This window comes from Colletotrichum aenigma (genome assembly GCF_013390185.1).
Source record: "Colletotrichum aenigma strain Cg56 chromosome Unknown KSG_Cg56_contig08, whole genome shotgun sequence".
NCBI lineage: Eukaryota > Fungi > Ascomycota > Sordariomycetes > Glomerellales > Glomerellaceae > Colletotrichum > Colletotrichum aenigma.
Genome location: NW_023500914.1, coordinates 68,026 through 83,568, shown reverse-complemented (window position 1 = coordinate 83,568; position 15,543 = coordinate 68,026). Strand labels below are relative to the sequence as shown.

The 15,543-nt window shown below is 50.0% G+C and overlaps 6 protein-coding genes across 6 annotated transcripts; 4 read left to right on the top strand and 2 right to left on the bottom strand.

Annotated features, from left to right (window-relative positions):
• Positions 1–1,429: 1,429 nt before the first annotated feature.
• nipblb-0 (Nipped-B-like protein B) lies at positions 1,430–2,352 on the top strand (the record flags this gene model as incomplete). The annotated part of the gene is made up of 4 exons (XM_037326821.1): positions 1,430–1,616; positions 1,670–1,845; positions 1,904–2,120; positions 2,171–2,352. 4 exons carry the CDS (start codon positions 1,430–1,432, stop codon positions 2,350–2,352), a joined length of 762 nt encoding a protein of 253 aa, XP_037173785.1.
• Positions 2,353–3,836: 1,484 nt separating this feature from the next.
• On the top strand, positions 3,837–4,884 carry TRI10 (Trichothecene biosynthesis transcription regulator TRI10; the record flags this gene model as incomplete). The annotated part of the gene is made up of 3 exons (XM_037326820.1): positions 3,837–3,947; positions 4,003–4,431; positions 4,480–4,884. The coding sequence occupies 3 exons, from the start codon at positions 3,837–3,839 to the stop codon at positions 4,882–4,884; spliced, it is 945 nt and encodes a 314-aa protein (XP_037173786.1).
• A 347-nt stretch (positions 4,885–5,231) lies between these two features.
• lad1 (L-arabinitol 4-dehydrogenase) lies at positions 5,232–6,378 on the bottom strand (the record flags this gene model as incomplete). The annotated part of the gene is made up of 2 exons (XM_037326819.1): positions 5,232–5,507; positions 5,557–6,378. 2 exons carry the CDS (start codon positions 6,376–6,378, stop codon positions 5,232–5,234), a joined length of 1,098 nt encoding a protein of 365 aa, XP_037173783.1.
• A 585-nt stretch (positions 6,379–6,963) lies between these two features.
• On the top strand, positions 6,964–7,865 carry OXI1 (Dehydrogenase OXI1; the record flags this gene model as incomplete). The annotated part of the gene is made up of 2 exons (XM_037326818.1): positions 6,964–7,056; positions 7,191–7,865. 2 exons carry the CDS (start codon positions 6,964–6,966, stop codon positions 7,863–7,865), a joined length of 768 nt encoding a protein of 255 aa, XP_037173784.1.
• A 3,984-nt stretch (positions 7,866–11,849) lies between these two features.
• On the top strand, positions 11,850–12,365 carry CGCA056_v011571 (uncharacterized protein; the record flags this gene model as incomplete). Its single annotated transcript, XM_037326817.1, has 3 exons — positions 11,850–12,033; positions 12,109–12,190; positions 12,254–12,365. 3 exons carry the CDS (start codon positions 11,850–11,852, stop codon positions 12,363–12,365), a joined length of 378 nt encoding a protein of 125 aa, XP_037173781.1.
• A 418-nt stretch (positions 12,366–12,783) lies between these two features.
• Positions 12,784–14,904, bottom strand: PLT2-0 (putative polyol transporter 2; the record flags this gene model as incomplete). Its single annotated transcript, XM_037326816.1, has 5 exons — positions 12,784–13,487; positions 13,554–14,200; positions 14,255–14,680; positions 14,743–14,823; positions 14,882–14,904. The coding sequence occupies 5 exons, from the start codon at positions 14,902–14,904 to the stop codon at positions 12,784–12,786; spliced, it is 1,881 nt and encodes a 626-aa protein (XP_037173782.1).
• Positions 14,905–15,543: the final 639 nt, after the last annotated feature.

Sequence of the window (15,543 nt, the reverse complement as noted above, 5' to 3'; positions counted from 1 at the left end):
AAGCTGTGCCAAGCCATGCATATCCGCGTGCTCCATGATCAACAAATTGCTGCCTCACAGAGCGCATAGAGGAACCCGGCGCCGGTAGATAATTCGTCGAGTCTAATTGTCCGCGGATCTCAAGGTTTATGAGGCAAAGTATGCGGTTCCTTCGGATGTGAATCGCAACGGCCCATCAATCTGATATCATCCACGGGAACGTAAACACGTCCTTCCGCGCCGAACCTACTGCCAGTCGAGCCTAGCTAACCTTTTCATTGCGATTTATTCGGCCAATGAAACCGAGAATTGACGCAGGCAGCAATGCACATATGCCAACAGCTCAGCCGGGCTAGAATCGAGATCATATGCACCGGTCTACTGGTATCAAGCTTCCGGTTGTTGACTTTGCTCCGTTCATCAGGGCCATGGTGAATTCTTCTACCATATCCATGTGTTGAACAGCTGAAGGGTGAAGATCGTGCCACGTGCGGTTTTCGCAAAGTTAAGTGAGCAGAAATCGAAGAACGATGCCGAAAGGAATGCAGAGTCGCCATGCTACTTTCGATAAGCCGAAACCGCATTACTGCAACTCCTCATCCGGATGCACAGCATGTCGCCAAGACATTGGTTCCATAACTACAATTTCAGAATAGGTAACCAACGAGCTCAGTCCAGTGTGGAAGAGCGGTCTCGCATTCATTTGACTCTAAGGTTTGAATGGACTTGGGTGAGTTGCATGCAATTTTCCCCCTGTTACACCAATCGTTCGTCAATTTAGAGTTGAACAGCACACCACCTTTTTGATACCAGGCAACCCTTTCAACTGTGATACTTTGGTTAACCTGCCCACCATCAATGGAAAGCCTCTGCTAACATCATCGAAAAACAAGCATACCACTATTCGACATCAATTTCGCTTTCCGTCCGATATTTCGCATGGGAAGGGCGGTTCCATCGCCAACCCAAGGATCTCCACCGGATCCTGCTTGACAGCTACCAGTTCCACAATCCCTACCTTAATCCCAGAACATGTCGTCTGATTCTGAAGATGCAGGATGAAGGCTGTCGGGGCAGCACCGAGGAAGACGACAGTCTTCGTGATCAGGGAGAGCTTCAGGGGAAATGGCCGGCGGATGCCTCGGGAAAGCTGACATCCTTGAGCTCTGGTAGGCTCAGCAACCTTCAGGCATGTCGTCGACCACTGTCAGGCAGTCACGGGAGTGGGCGAAATCCAGGCCAATCTTCTTCGGCAGACGAATGCGTCGTGAGAAGAGCTTGAGGTCGATGGGATCCTGACCTATAAAGATCCAGGTCTTTACCCTCCTATCCCACTACTTTTGCTTTTCATCATCACACAGCCTCGCAAGCAATCCTTTCAACCAGCTAATTATACCCCAATACCCACCTCTGTCTCCGGCAGTAATTCGTGCTTCTTACAATCGTCAAGATGCTCTACTCTACTTTATTCGTCGCTGCACTTGCGGCCATCTCTTCGGTCGCCGCCCTGCCGGCTGACGCCGCCGACGCTCGTGACCGCGACCGCGATCGTGACGACATTTTCCGTCGTGGCGAGTGCCGCGACGAGCGTGATGAGCTCTACTGTGGTAGAGGCATCAGCGAGTACTCCCGCTATGGTACATGACCCTAATCACAAGGGGTCACAGCCTGTGCTAACAACATCTACTAGACGAGGGCAGCCGCTACTGCCGCAGAGACCGAGTCAACAGGATCTTCTGCGCCTATCGCGAGCAGCGCGAGTTCGCTCGCCAGATCGCTGAGGAGTGGCGTCGCATTGAGGAGTGCGAGCTCGACGAGTACTGGGACATCAGCAGACGCCGCTGCGAGTGCTACCGCAGACGCGATGTGAGTGAAGCATGAAGCCTCCACATAATCGAAGATGTTACTTACAAACTTCACACAGAGGGATGGAGACAGAGACAGAGAGTGCAGACGCCGCCGCGGTGAGAGCGATCGCGACCGTGATGGAGACCGCGACCGCGACCGTGGTGACCGTGATGGCGACCGTGACCGTGATGGAGATCGCGACCGCGACCGTGGCCGTGAGCGCGATGCTCCTAACTGCAAGGGCCGTGACATTGCTTTCTGTGCCGCCAGTGAAGCGCAGATCGTTACCTTTGGTGAGTTTGATGACGGAGATTCTTGCGCGACATATCTAACTCTTGAGCAGAGCGCACGAACATTCTTTGCACCCGTGGCAATGGCAACTACGTCTTCTGTGCCAGCCCTGAGCCCGGTCGCGCCCGCGAGAAGGCCAGGGATCACTTCCGCGACAACAGGAAGGCTGCGGTTGAGCCTGTCAAGGCACCTGCTGCCCAGGCTCCCGCCCAGGCTCCCGCCCAGGCTGCATGAGTCGCGATGTTTGTTGCCGCTATTAATTTCGAGATTGAGTGGCAGCAACATCGACATGGCACACGGAATCAATAGTACAAGGGGTAATGGATAGTTGGAGAGTTTTGCCATTTGTGTGATTTAACTTGAAGTGGAGGATTGGGGAAGATTGATACATGTAGTGAACCAACGTAATTTGCGACTTTAAATATCACTCTCTTATATCTAACATGTACTGTTGAGACCATGAACCTGAGTGTGAAATTTTGAAAAAACTTGAGATTGCTCTTGAGCAGGGCTGGGTTCGATATTTTCAGTTGCCGCATTCGCAAGGAAGCAAGAAGTTGAAGTAACTCATCGCGCTTGGCATTCTATAAAAAACAAGAAATACAATCAAATTTCTTGGCCTAAAATCTACAGTGTTTGATTAGGCTCAGAGGAACAACAAATGATACTTTAAGAAGAACGAGAGCCCACGGAGTATTCAATTCTCCCATTTACGGTGGAGCTGCCTGAATTCAGTTAAGTATGCGGCACTCTAGTATTCTTTGAACCTGAAAAAAATTGCTAGTTAATTGGGAGAAGCTCGAGGGTGAAGACAATCTTGGCTACATTATACTCCAGCCGCCCATGCTTAATTAGAAGTCGGTTGACATGAGAGGCAGTGTCAACTTGCACAAGACTTACACGCGAAATCTCGTCTCGGCCTTCCTTCCCAGTAATCGGCTCGAGCTTCCCTCCCAGTTTTGCGTGGACAAGGGGCTATGCGGGGTAAGAATAACCGACACCTCAGGCGCGAGAACTTCACACAAACACGGCAAAAACATGAACGCAAATACGGCAGGAGACAGGCGAATACTTTCTTTTCTCAATTGTGGTCACTGAGAGAATAGTCACAGGATATCCCCGCTTGGGGTTGGAACCGACGTTGCCTACACATTCAAGCCCCCGGCATGTCCAAGCCATTGGCCCGGAGCAGTGGTGGCTGCTGGACGTGCCGCATCCGCCACAGAAAGTGTGATGAGTCTTTACCAGAATGTACAGAATGCGCTGATCGACATATCACATGTCATGGATACGGGCCTGAGCCAGAATGGGCAAAATATCCAGCTAGTCTTCGGGAAGAATTACGGCGCATCAAGCATGCTGTGAAACAGAACTTCCGTCAAACCCGAAAGTTGCAGGCTGCACGTAGTCCACAGAGGGCCTCAACATCGTCTCTCACCGGGCTCGATGATCCTATCTCATCATCTTCTTCAAAAGACTCTGAGTTTAGAGAAGCAGAACTTCTCATGCATTATCTCGATTACATATTTCCGATCCAGTATGCGTATTATGTCGACAAGCCAGCAACGGGAGGAAGAGGGTGGCTCTTTTGGCTCCTGTCGAAACAAGGGCCTTTGAGGCAAGCTGCTTTTACACTATCTGCGCTCCACCAGCACAGCACCTCAGAGAACAAGACAGAAGAAATGGAGTCGGAGCTTATCCGCTACCATACGAACGCCATGCAGGAACTCCGTCAAGTGCTGATTCATGGAGAAACGGATGGCTTCGCAAGTCATCCTGAGCAAAGAGTTGAGTTCCTCACTTGCGGAACCTTTCTCATCAGCTTCGAAGTACTCACATCCATGAACCCTTTCTAATCACGTTTTCGATCGCTGACCAATGCAGATTTTTCAAGGAGGAACATCTAAGTGGGAGCCACACCTTAATGCCCTAGTGTCAGTGGCTAGTCAAATTCGTCCGAATGACGATGGCTCCCTCTCTTTTCAGTCCCCTAAACTCGAACCAGGCTTGCAGAGAATGGTCGATGCTGCCATGAGGTTCCACATGGCACAGCTGTTGTGGTTCGAGATGGTGGCTTGTGTCGCAACTGGCAAAGCTCCCAAGCTGCCATATCAAACCTGGCTGGCACTAGATGACCTGGATATGTCGTGTGTCATGGGCTGTCAAAATTGGGCTATGCTTGCTCTTGGCGACGTTGCACTATTAGAAACTCAGCTAGCGGAAATGAGCTCTAGTCTGGCGAGGAGGCGATCATATGATCTGAGGCAGAGACTGCGTGCAGGGATAGATGGTTTACGAAACACAAACGATGAGGTTCGCAAGCCCCTGAGGATACCATTGAAAAGCACTGACAAGTCCCAGGCTTCGGCGCCGATGATATGTCAAGCAGTAACCCGTGTCTATGCAACAGCTACCCTTTCACAACTGCGGGCCTTCACGGCAATTGATTTTGAATATCATGAAGAGGTGCACGAGGCCGTGGCGGAGGTAATCAGTGCGTTAGAGGAGATGCCAAAAGGGGCATCTCTCAGAGGCTTGACATGGCCAATGTGCGTCGCTGGCGCAATAGCTCGACAAGATCAACAAGACTTCTTCGAGAGGATACTTACAGCTAATCTCGAAACGTCGGGCACGAGCTTCACGAATTTTGGAACGGTGCTTCTGATTCTAAGAGAAAGCTGGGAACACCGAGACGACTTTGGCAACGACAGGAATGCGACTAGAAGTGCGATGAGAAGGTTGGGGATCAGTGCACTTTTGGTTTGAAACGGAGCTATCCTTCTTTGTTACTTTTACAATTCGTATTTGGCGGTATAGACGCACTAGATACCAACTTAAGATTTCCACGTCCAGGCTTCGTCAAGAAGACTAGATGTCCACCGGCACCGGACGTTAGATTTACGCCCAATTTCATCAGATGAAGAAGGTAATCGAAGTTCATTGTCTCAGTCGACCCAGCTATGTCGTACCACACATTCATTCTTGATACTCAGCCCGTTAAGCCCGCCCTCATTCCCAATCACAAATGCTTCACAACGCTATTCCAATCCTTCAGCCTTTCACCTTGACAATTTCCCGAGGAACAAACCTTTCCACACGAAAGTCCCGTTCCTTCATTCGTCAATGATTTGAACCTTCAATGCCAACGCACTGGGATCCGAAGCAGTCTTGAAGGCCTTTTCTCCCTCCTCAAGAGTATAGCGGTGCGTGACTAGGGGCTTCAAGTCAATGACACCCTCAGATACAAGACCGATGGCTCTTGGGTAGATATCGCGGTAACGGAACTGAAAACGCAAGTCGATCTCCTTTCCAGCCATGTACATAAAGGGGATCGTGGCGAAGTCCTTCCCACAACCGATGACGAAGACCATGCCACCAAAACGGCACGCCTGAAATGTCAGTGTATATAAAAGCCAAAAGATATGAAAAAAAACTCACATAAATGCCGGTGATTACGCTGGATTCCACACCAGTGCACTCCAACACCAACTTCGCCTCTTGACCAAGTGCAGCCTTCACATCTTCAGCTGCGGCTTGTGGATCCTTTCCTGGAGCAACAAGCACAGTCCGCACTCTCGGGATAGCCTTCTTAGCAATTTGCAGTCTGCTTTCATTGATATCTGTGATGACGATGGGGTTGGCACCAGCTGCGCTGGCAGCCATCAGGGTGACAATGCCAATGGGTCCAGCACCGCAGATGACGACCGGGTCTCCCAAACGAACACCAGACCGTTCAATGCCCGTTAACGCCACAGAAAGAGGCTCGAGGAGAGAACCTTCTTCGTAAGAAATTGTCTCAGGGATCTTGTGCAGCCAGTCTTCCGGGTGCACATGATACCGCGTCAGAGTTCCGTGATACGGCGGTGTTGAGTAGAAGACAACGTCAGGACAAGCGTTATATCTTCCAGTCCGGCAGAAGAAGCAAGATGCCTTCATGCATGGAATACCGCATTCCAAGGCTACTCTGTCACCGACCTTGAACTTGGTAGTGTTGGGACCAACTGCAACAACAACACCCGCACTTTCGTGTCCAAGGCCATTCTCACCAGTGACCACCATTTCACCAATGTGACCTGCCTTCCAGAAATGGACATCAGAGCCGCAGATACCAGTTGCGCGCACATGTACTAGACATTCTCCATCGCCTGGGGTGGGAATATCGATCTTCTTCAGGTAAAGTTCATGGCTGGGATTGGTGTAGACAGCAAAGTTCTCGGGTTTCCGGCGAAGAATGTCCGCGGCAGATGCGTCGGTTGCCATTTTGTACTGATAGAAATGAAGTTGAAGGAGGACTGTGGTTAGGGTAGGATTGTCTTCTCCTAGAAAGTAGGCGGCAAGAATACAAAGACGAAAACAGAAACCTGTAGCTGGGCACCATGTGTTTTATCAAGACCTTGCCTTCGGAGGAAGGGCCGCCTTCCTTGAGTCACTCACGCGTATTCTCGCGACAGGACCCCGGAGATCTTTACCCCTCATGCCCCCCTCCAAACAGCAAGACATTCTCAACTGTGGCTCTGGCAATATGCCTGCGCCAATGACGCCACGGGCTCGGTGAAATCGCCGTTACCCCACAGTCGGCGCACTGGCGCTCGGCGGTTTCTCCGTGACGTACCACCTCGGTGGTTTCCCCGCCTGATGGCAGACTCCGCGCGGCGAAGGCTTGCCCCGGGATAAATCTTACATCGACTTGTATGGCACAATCTTTCAAGGAATACGCAAGCCAAGAACGACATTTGAGAAGCTTAAATCTCGGCATAAATCATTGAACTCTCTGAAGCGATCATTTTTCTTCCTTGGAGATCCTCCAGCTCGTTCCAAACAACTTCAATTTTGAAACACCTAATCATGTCTCTCAAAGGGAAAGTTGCCATTGTGACGGGCGCAGCTCGAGGAATCGGTGCCGGCATCGTGCGGGCCCTTGCCAAAGAAGGTGCAAGTGTATGTATATCCCCTGTTCAATTGGTAGCAAATTTATCTCTGTGAACTCTGGGGTACGCACAGTGCCCCGCTGGACCATCGATTCTCCTAAACCGAAAAAGCTATCCCGTTTGCTGATTTTTCCGTATGTGCAGGTCGCCTTCAATTATGTCTCTCCGTCATCTGAGTCAGCTGCTGTCACTCTGGTCGAGGAAGTGAAGAGTTTAGGCTCCCGCGCAGTATGCGTGAGGGTTGACATGGCTTCTTTGGATGCACCGAAAGACCTGCTTAATGCCACTTTGGAAGAATTCCAGACGGATAAGATCGACATCTTGATCAACAACGCGGGTCTGGGTGGAAATGCACCTCTTGAAGAAGTCACTGTTGAGGACTATGACCGTCTGATGACCGTCAACGTCAGGGCTGTCATCTTCATGACACAAGCTGTTTTGCCTCATATAAATCGCGGAGGACGCATTGTCAACCTTTCGTCAATTTCCTCCAGGGGAGGCTACAGCACACAGTCAGTGTATGCTGCGTCGAAGGCGGCCGTTGAAGGGCTGACCCGTGTCTGGGCTACAGAGCTAGGCCACAAATACGGAGTTACTGTCAACTGTGTGAATCCGGGTCCTGTTGATACAGATATGTACCGCGCAGCAGGACCTGTTCATCTCGCTCGAATGGAAGAGCAGAACAAGAAAGTTCCAGCAGAGCCTCGCTGCGGCACCGAACAGGATATCGCGGACATAGTTGTTTTCTTATGCGAGGAGAGATCAAGATGGGTCACTGGTGACACTGTTTGCGCGAATGGCGGCATGTTGTATTTGTAACTAGCTAGCAATATGCGGGTTTCGCTTGAATGGTGAAAATCAAAATGCAAAACGAACATGTTCAGCTGACGGCCACGAAGAAGCAGTCATAGGGGAGAAGCGAACTCTGCTCGCCTTTCTTTCGCCTCTGGTTATACTTGAGCGCTAATGTTGATACGCGGGCTATTCATAGACCAATGGCTGTGACCGGCCATGGTAGTCACGTAATTTGACGCCGTCGAACCCCACTAGAAAAGCTTCTCTCACTCGCTGAAAAGACCTGAGGATTACCCCTCATCAGCCACAGCGTACCCTTTTCCCTGGACATTTTGAGATCGTTCATAGTTTTTCTTCCTCAAAGACAGAGATTTACTTGCATACCGGATTTTCATCGGAAAATTGAGCAATTCGTTTTGTTGATAATGGATCCCGCTGGACCTCAGACCCCGGCCAGTCTCATACAAGCCTCACCAGGCCCTTCCGATAACAGGTTTCGGGAAGGGCATCACAAAGCATGCGATGTGTGTAAACGGCGCAAAGTCCGGTGTTCCGGTACTAACCCTTGTCAACAATGCTGCCGCAGCAAGACGGTATGCAGCTACTCTTCCAATCACGGCAAGATAGCTGCCCTGGAAAGGTGGGTGTTGAGGCATGCTCTGCTACGCCGGCTCACCGGAGTACTCCGATTCTTTGTGTTTATGGACGCTTTTGTGTTCGAGCTTACAGTTCATCCTGAGCAGGCGACTGCGGCAATCAGAAAGGCGTGTGAAGAGTCTTGAAACTGCTTGGAGTCAATTTCTCCCCCAGGTTGACCTTTCTCATGCGATCGAAGCCTCATCGAACGATGATAATCGTCGCACAACATCGGAGTTATCGGCATCAGAGTTATCGACAATACCTACTGGCAATGGTGCTACTGGAATTGGTACCGACTACGCCTCAAGGAACATGTCCAGCGATGTTCGCGATAGTCGGTGTATTCGCGATGATCGATCCCACTCGCCGCCCGACCTTGAGTTTGACACTATTGAGGCTCTAGAATGGGATGAGACTGTAGAACAGAACATTCTTACTGATGGAATTGGTTCTTTATCTCTTCAGACTAAAGCTGCCGGATACATGGGCCCACAGTCAGGGAACGCTCTACTACGTCATCTCCATTCTGTTGTTCACTTCTTGTCGGAGGGCGAAGCTGACCTTGATTTCTCTTCTTTTCCCGTCGACCCCGAGACTTCACAAGAAACTCAAGCTCTCATACATTCCAGCGGATTCAGAAATGAGTGTCTGGACTGGTATTTTCAACATTTCCATAAAGCCTACCCGCTGCTGCATGAAGGGTTCTTTCGAGCTCAGTTTATGGGTAAGTTTTCAATCATGTGAGAATAAGCTCTACGCTTACCAGTGTCTTTTTTTGGTAGGTGCTATACCAAAACCCAAAGATGGGTCGTGGGCGGTCCTCTGTAACATGGTCCTTGCCGTGGGAGCTTTTGCAGGCCCTCAAAGCTCCAACAGGGCTGACCGCCTTTTCTTTCACGACGCCCAGTCGGCGATGTCCATGGACCTGCTACAGCGCGGATCGATACACCTTGTTCAGGCCTTTCTATTGATGGCGAACTATCTACAAAAGCGGAACAAGCCCAACAGTGGCTTCACATTTCTTGGAGTTGCGATGAACATGGCTCTGGGCCTTGGACTGCATCGCGAGTTCTCAGACGTATCGATTACACCCTTCACAATGGAAATACGACGTCGAGTATGGTGGACTCTGTTCATCTTCGATTCCGGGGCCCGCTTGACTTTCGGAAGATCCTCTATTCTCCTGGCTGGAGGAAATGTCAAATTACCAGTGAATCTGGATGACTCTGATCTTGCAGTTGATAACGAGGCTCTCGGAGAACCCCGAGATTACCCAACCGTGACATCCTCCCTCATATGGCAGTGCAAATTGGCCAATATCAGCAATGAGGTTAATGCCAGGTTGTTGGAAAGAAGATTGCCGCAGCGAGCCGAGATGTTAGCCCTGGACAATCGAGTCCTCCAATGGCAAGAATCCCTACCACCGTTCTTCAAACAGTCGCCTGCCCCTGATCACGCATGGTTCGATGTGCCACGCATGATTCTTCTCTGGCGTGCACAGCACCTGCGAATCGTTTTGACTCGGCCATTTCTTCTCGATGCTCTTCAGAGACGCCAACCCCTTGATACAAACGACGCGAATGACATTGTCGTACGCTGTATTACAGCGGCTCAAGACTGCACGCAGTCTATCATTAGCTTTTCTCTCACTCGTTCTAGCTGTCCAGGGGCTTTGGCATGGTACGCAACATACTGGCTCGTCACAGCTGTCTTCGTCAGCGTAACGTGCCTGATATATGATCTCCATCATCCGTCTGCCGTAGTCTGGAGGGGACAAATTGAGAATTCACAGAAAACACTACAAACCATGGCAGTTTTTGAGCCAATCGCAGGCCGCGCAGCTCTAATACTCTCGAGAATTATGGGTGAGTACCCGATGATGCGATCCGATTCGCTTGGAAGCCGTTGATGACACAATTGGCAGATCTCGTTCCTTGCAGTCCAAATTCTGTGGCTGACTTGGCTGCCAATGATGCCGTGAGGATGGGCATCACCGATATATGGAGTGAATCTTGGCTGCAAGTGGACTACCAGGCCATGAGTGATCTGGTGCAGACGGTCGATAGCAACGACGTTGAATTGTAATGATATTATTTGTTCTTGCTATATACACTTCGTGCAAGAAAAACGTTATTCCATCTAACCACTTGCATTGGCATGATAGCCCGCGTTGACATGAAAGACCCTAGATTTCGCTCCATTCGTTCACCTTCTCTATGCTGCGATAGAATTCTTGCCAAGACCTGTCAATTGTTCTCAGATGAACGACGTCGACATCCTGGATCCTTCGAGATACCCTTTACGTTTCCATTTCCCTTGTCCAAAATGACGATCCACGGTGATCAACAAACTGCGAGTGTTCTGTGACATTCTCGAGCATGGTGTGGTACTTACCACCTCAATAAGAAGCTAGCTCTGAGTGAGGTTGGCCACTGAGAACCATCCCGGCTAGATGCTCCAGCAAAAATGACGTTCAATTGCATTGACATTGCAACATCAAACCAACTTTATTTGGCTTCGAAGACCGAGCGTGCGAAGAAAACGGCAGTTTTCGGTGCTTTCTAGAGGTTTTGGAATCTTGATCCAAGATCAAGGTTTGGAACAGAAAAGGCAATTTCGTCTAGACTTTGGAAAGCGAAGACCAATCGTGTGATACTGCCCAGGAAGGCGCAGTGTGGATTATAACCTTCCGAGCTGCATCTGACGTGCTGATTTCTTGGAACCTCCACCCGAACCGCAAACGCCTACCTAGAATCACCTGGTAAGAAAAAGCAGCATACTGGAGGGGATTGAACGACAGGTTCATGATAAACGGCAATAAAAAGCCAGCTGCGTGAAACAATGGTCCAATGGCGGTTCCTCTTTTCCGGTTTCCTATCGTCCGATGTTGTTTATTACATAGCAAGTTGCATCTCTCTTATGCATAAGCCTCACTTTTCCTTCAAAACGAATTAGTCTAGCCTCGTAGTCAAATTTAAGCGTAAATTCTATGCAGTTGCTGCGAAATCGATGTTAAATGTCGGTGTTCGACCACGGTATTTTGTTTTAGTCTGGTTGAGTCGATGTAGGGTACCCATGGCATCATGAAACCGGGCTACCGGGGTTGGTGTGCGGAGATGCGCTTAATATTTGGGGTAATGGTGATTGCCTCACTGAAGTTTCCCAGTGGATGGGCCTAGGCTCCGATTGGGTCACGAATGAGATGAATGAGAGACGAAAACGAAGGCTTAAGGAAGATGGTGTTCGCCAGCAACTATTGCCACGAAAAGGCATATATAGCCGGGCTCAATACCGCTCTCTTGTCCATTCATCACTCACCGATATCCAACGTCCTTCTTCACATTCGCAACTGCAATACCAACAATCAACATGGTTTTCGTCAACCTCAACCTCATCTTAGTCGTTTGTGCTGCCGCTGCTGCTGTGGCTGCCCCTGTGAACGATGACTCTGCCCCTGTGTTGGTTCCTCGCGCTGAGGTATCCGTCTTCATGTGTACCGATCGCGGCTTCAGAGGAGACTGTATGAATGATCTCATTCAGACTGGGTCATGCTGTGAGTTAATTATCCGATATTAAGACAGATGCCTTTCTAGCAAGGCGGAGGAATATCTTGGCTCACACATGGCAGACAACGTGCGCTCCGAATTCATCGATCGCATCAGCTCGATTCGGAACAATGATCGAGATCGCAACACTTGCACTTGGTACCGGTAAGTCTCAACTTCGATGAAGGGACTATATTACTCCGTGACAAGGTGTTTGACTCTCAGTAGTGAGCGTGAGTGCCGCGGTGACAGCTACCGCAACCAGGACGACAGCAACCTGGGCGATGGAAATGGGCGCTTCAATGACGCTATCCGCAGCTACGAGTGCAGGAGGAAATGATGTGCAACAACTATTTGTTCATGGAATACTGGACCAGAAAGAGGTAGCCGGAAACGGGAATAACATCGTGTCAGATAATGCGCGCACCTAGTCGCACCAATATGTAATACTGCACTACCCGAAGGAAAAGCAAACGCCTGGATACGGAAATGGCACGGGAATCCCTGAAGGACTTCAATAACTTTCAACATGGGCGTATTGCGTCCCAGAAAGTATGATGGTATAATGGAAGTTGAACATACCACTTGTTTGTTTGTCTATCTATCATCCACATAAATCTTGCATTTGCGCAGGGGCCTTGCTCCTTATTTCCATCAAGATGATCCTGTCGCTCTGGCAATATCCCCCGGCGCAAATATCTAGTGACTGGGGCATGTACATTTGAAGCCAGCGTCTTATGTACTCAAGTCGGCTCATGCTAACGTCCTGATGCAGCCTCCACATTCTCCTCCATCTCGAAGTGGTACAACTTCGGCTCCATAACGTTCCTCTGTCGAAGAATGTACCGCTTGGTCCACCACGGAAGTACCTCCTTTAGTTGATAAGATGCGTGACGTCGAGTCGATACGGAGAAGACATCGTCAAGCTCTTCCAAGGATCGCTGCTTTGTCTCCGGCATGAACAAGAAGATGGCTACGAAGCAGATTATGTTGGTAACAGCAAATAAGCCGAAGGAGCCCTGGGGTCCTAAGCCTCGCATCATGGGTGGCCAGGTGAGCGCCACAATGACAGCCCAGAAGTTGTTGGTCGCTACGGCCCATGACATGCCCACTTCGCGGTGAGATAGAGGGAAAACTTCTGCTGAATATACAAAGGCACACGGCCCTTCCCCTGGGCCGTAGAAGGCAGCGAAGATGTAAGTGAACGTGGCAATGACACCTAGATGAGCCGGGCTAGACGCAGGAATGTAGAACGCCATTCCAGCTGCTAGGAGAGTAATAGCCATGTTTGGGAATGTTGCAAGAAGTAGGGTCCTTCGACCCCAGGTATCGATGGTCCACAGAGCTGGGATGGCAAAGATGAACATAGCCATGCCGAAACCCCATGAAGCTAGGAGTGCGGTCTGGCTACTTGCCCCAGCGTTCTCAAAAATGGTTGAAGAGTAGAAAGACATGATGTTGACTAGGGTAGAAGAAGATGTTAGTGTCAATCGATTCATCCGGTTCGATCCCAAGGGGTAGTACTCACTACCGCAGAACTGCTGCGCCGCCATGATAATGCCCGATGCCTGAGTAGCACGACGATTGCGTGGAATCGTGAAGAGCTCGACACACCTAGTGAAGAAATTGCCCTTGTCAAAGCCCTTCTCCGCAATCATGTTTTCCTCTTCTTGCAGCTGGCTGTGAATGTAATACAGGTCGCGAGCCGCGAGAAAATTCGATCCTCGGAGCCTCTTAAGCGACTCATAAGCCTGTTTGTACTTTTTCTTCTTCAGCAACCATCTTGGAGATTCTGGAGTGAAGTAGATGCCGAATAGGAGAGGTACAGCTGGGATCAATGCTGAGCCAAGTTGCAGACGCCACGCAATATCACCGGTGTTGGCGACTGCCAGGTTGGCGCTGAACCCAAGCATGATTCCGAATGCAACAAACAGCTGCCACGACATGACCAGGGCGCCACGAATATTGGCAGGTGCGTTCTCAGCGGAAAAGACCGGCACAGTGACTTCTTTCAGGCCCATGCCGATGCCCAAAAGGATTCTGCATGCCAGGATCTGCGGCCAGCTCTGGCAAAAGGCTTGTCCGAGTGGCCCAATAACACCGAATATTGCGCCCACGAAGATGGCCCCGCGTCTGCCGATCCAGTCATTGACGGGGTCAGAGAGCCAACAAGCACTGATCAAGAGTCGATTAGTATGATGCTCATACGGAGGCTGTTCTCAAACTCACAAAAGACAGATAGCCATGTATGGAGCACTGTTGATAGCGCCTATGATCCAAGAGTTTCTGTCGCAAGTACCGGCAGCAAGGCACTCAGGACCTTTGTCTGATATCCCGAAAGCCTGAGGGAAAGATAGGTTGGCACCGTTAGAACCTGTTTGGTCCCATCCTTGAATCATGGCGCCAATGGAGTTCATGAAGATAGTGAAGTAAAGAGCCGTAGGATGTTTCCATCGATGTGTAGATTCGTTCCGCAAAGCGTCTCGATCGGCTTCGTTGAGCTCCTCAATGTCTTCGTAGTCCCCAGGTCTCTGAGAAACCAGCGCTCCTTTGAAGAGCAAAGAGGACTCGCCTCTCATCTCATACAATTCGGAGAAATGGTGCACATCTTGTTGGAGCTGTAGCTTGGGTATCCCGGCTAATGGATTTTTGATTCTACGATGCTGTGAGTTTCAAAGGCTCACAAGTGGTCCCGAAGCAAAGAAGTGAAGACTTACTCTCCGGAGGGAACTTCGACAGCACGGTGCTGAGATTCACGGTGACTGAAATTGACACCCAGGTCCGTCGTTGACTTTGTTCTGCTTCAAGTTAGGAGATTGCCGTTATGAAAACAGCGATTGATATTGATCGACTCACGTCTCATCCGAAGCTTTTGCCATGGTGTCCTCTGATGGCAGTAATGACTGGCTACTTTCTCCTGCTCTCAGAGTGAGACCGAGGGGCTGCTGTGTGGAGGGCATGGTAAGCTTAAATCAAAATCCGGGGCGGGAGAAGCCGCTAATATCTATCACAGTGGCGTCGAGGAATCTTGATGTGTCAATCGAACTTGAGGGGACCCCGTGGGGGAACTGCAGTCCAGCTCGGTGGAAGCGCCGAAGTAGTTCCCAAACCCAAAACGCACTGACATGCGGCTGCGAGTCGCACAAGGTCAACGAGGAGCATGACAAAGTTTCAGCTCAACATTACTCTCGGTCTGGGCACCGAAGCTGCCAAGAGCTGGCGAGCTAGATCCATGACAGCTTCGGCGTTTTCGCCGGCACTACTGATAAAGATCGAGAAGGCCAAGAATTTATCTATGGACAGCCATGCCACAATTAATCAGTAAAATATCTAATAGACGTCAAACAAGCTAATTATTCAATATGTGAAATATGACTCGGAGAACAAATTCGATTTAAAAATATGCATGTGTGCATTTGACCTGAGGAAACTTCGCCGGGAATTCGGTATTTTCTCGAACAGCGCCACCAAATGCACGAGAACGTCAGAGTCATTCTTTAGAAGTCGCGTGATGATAA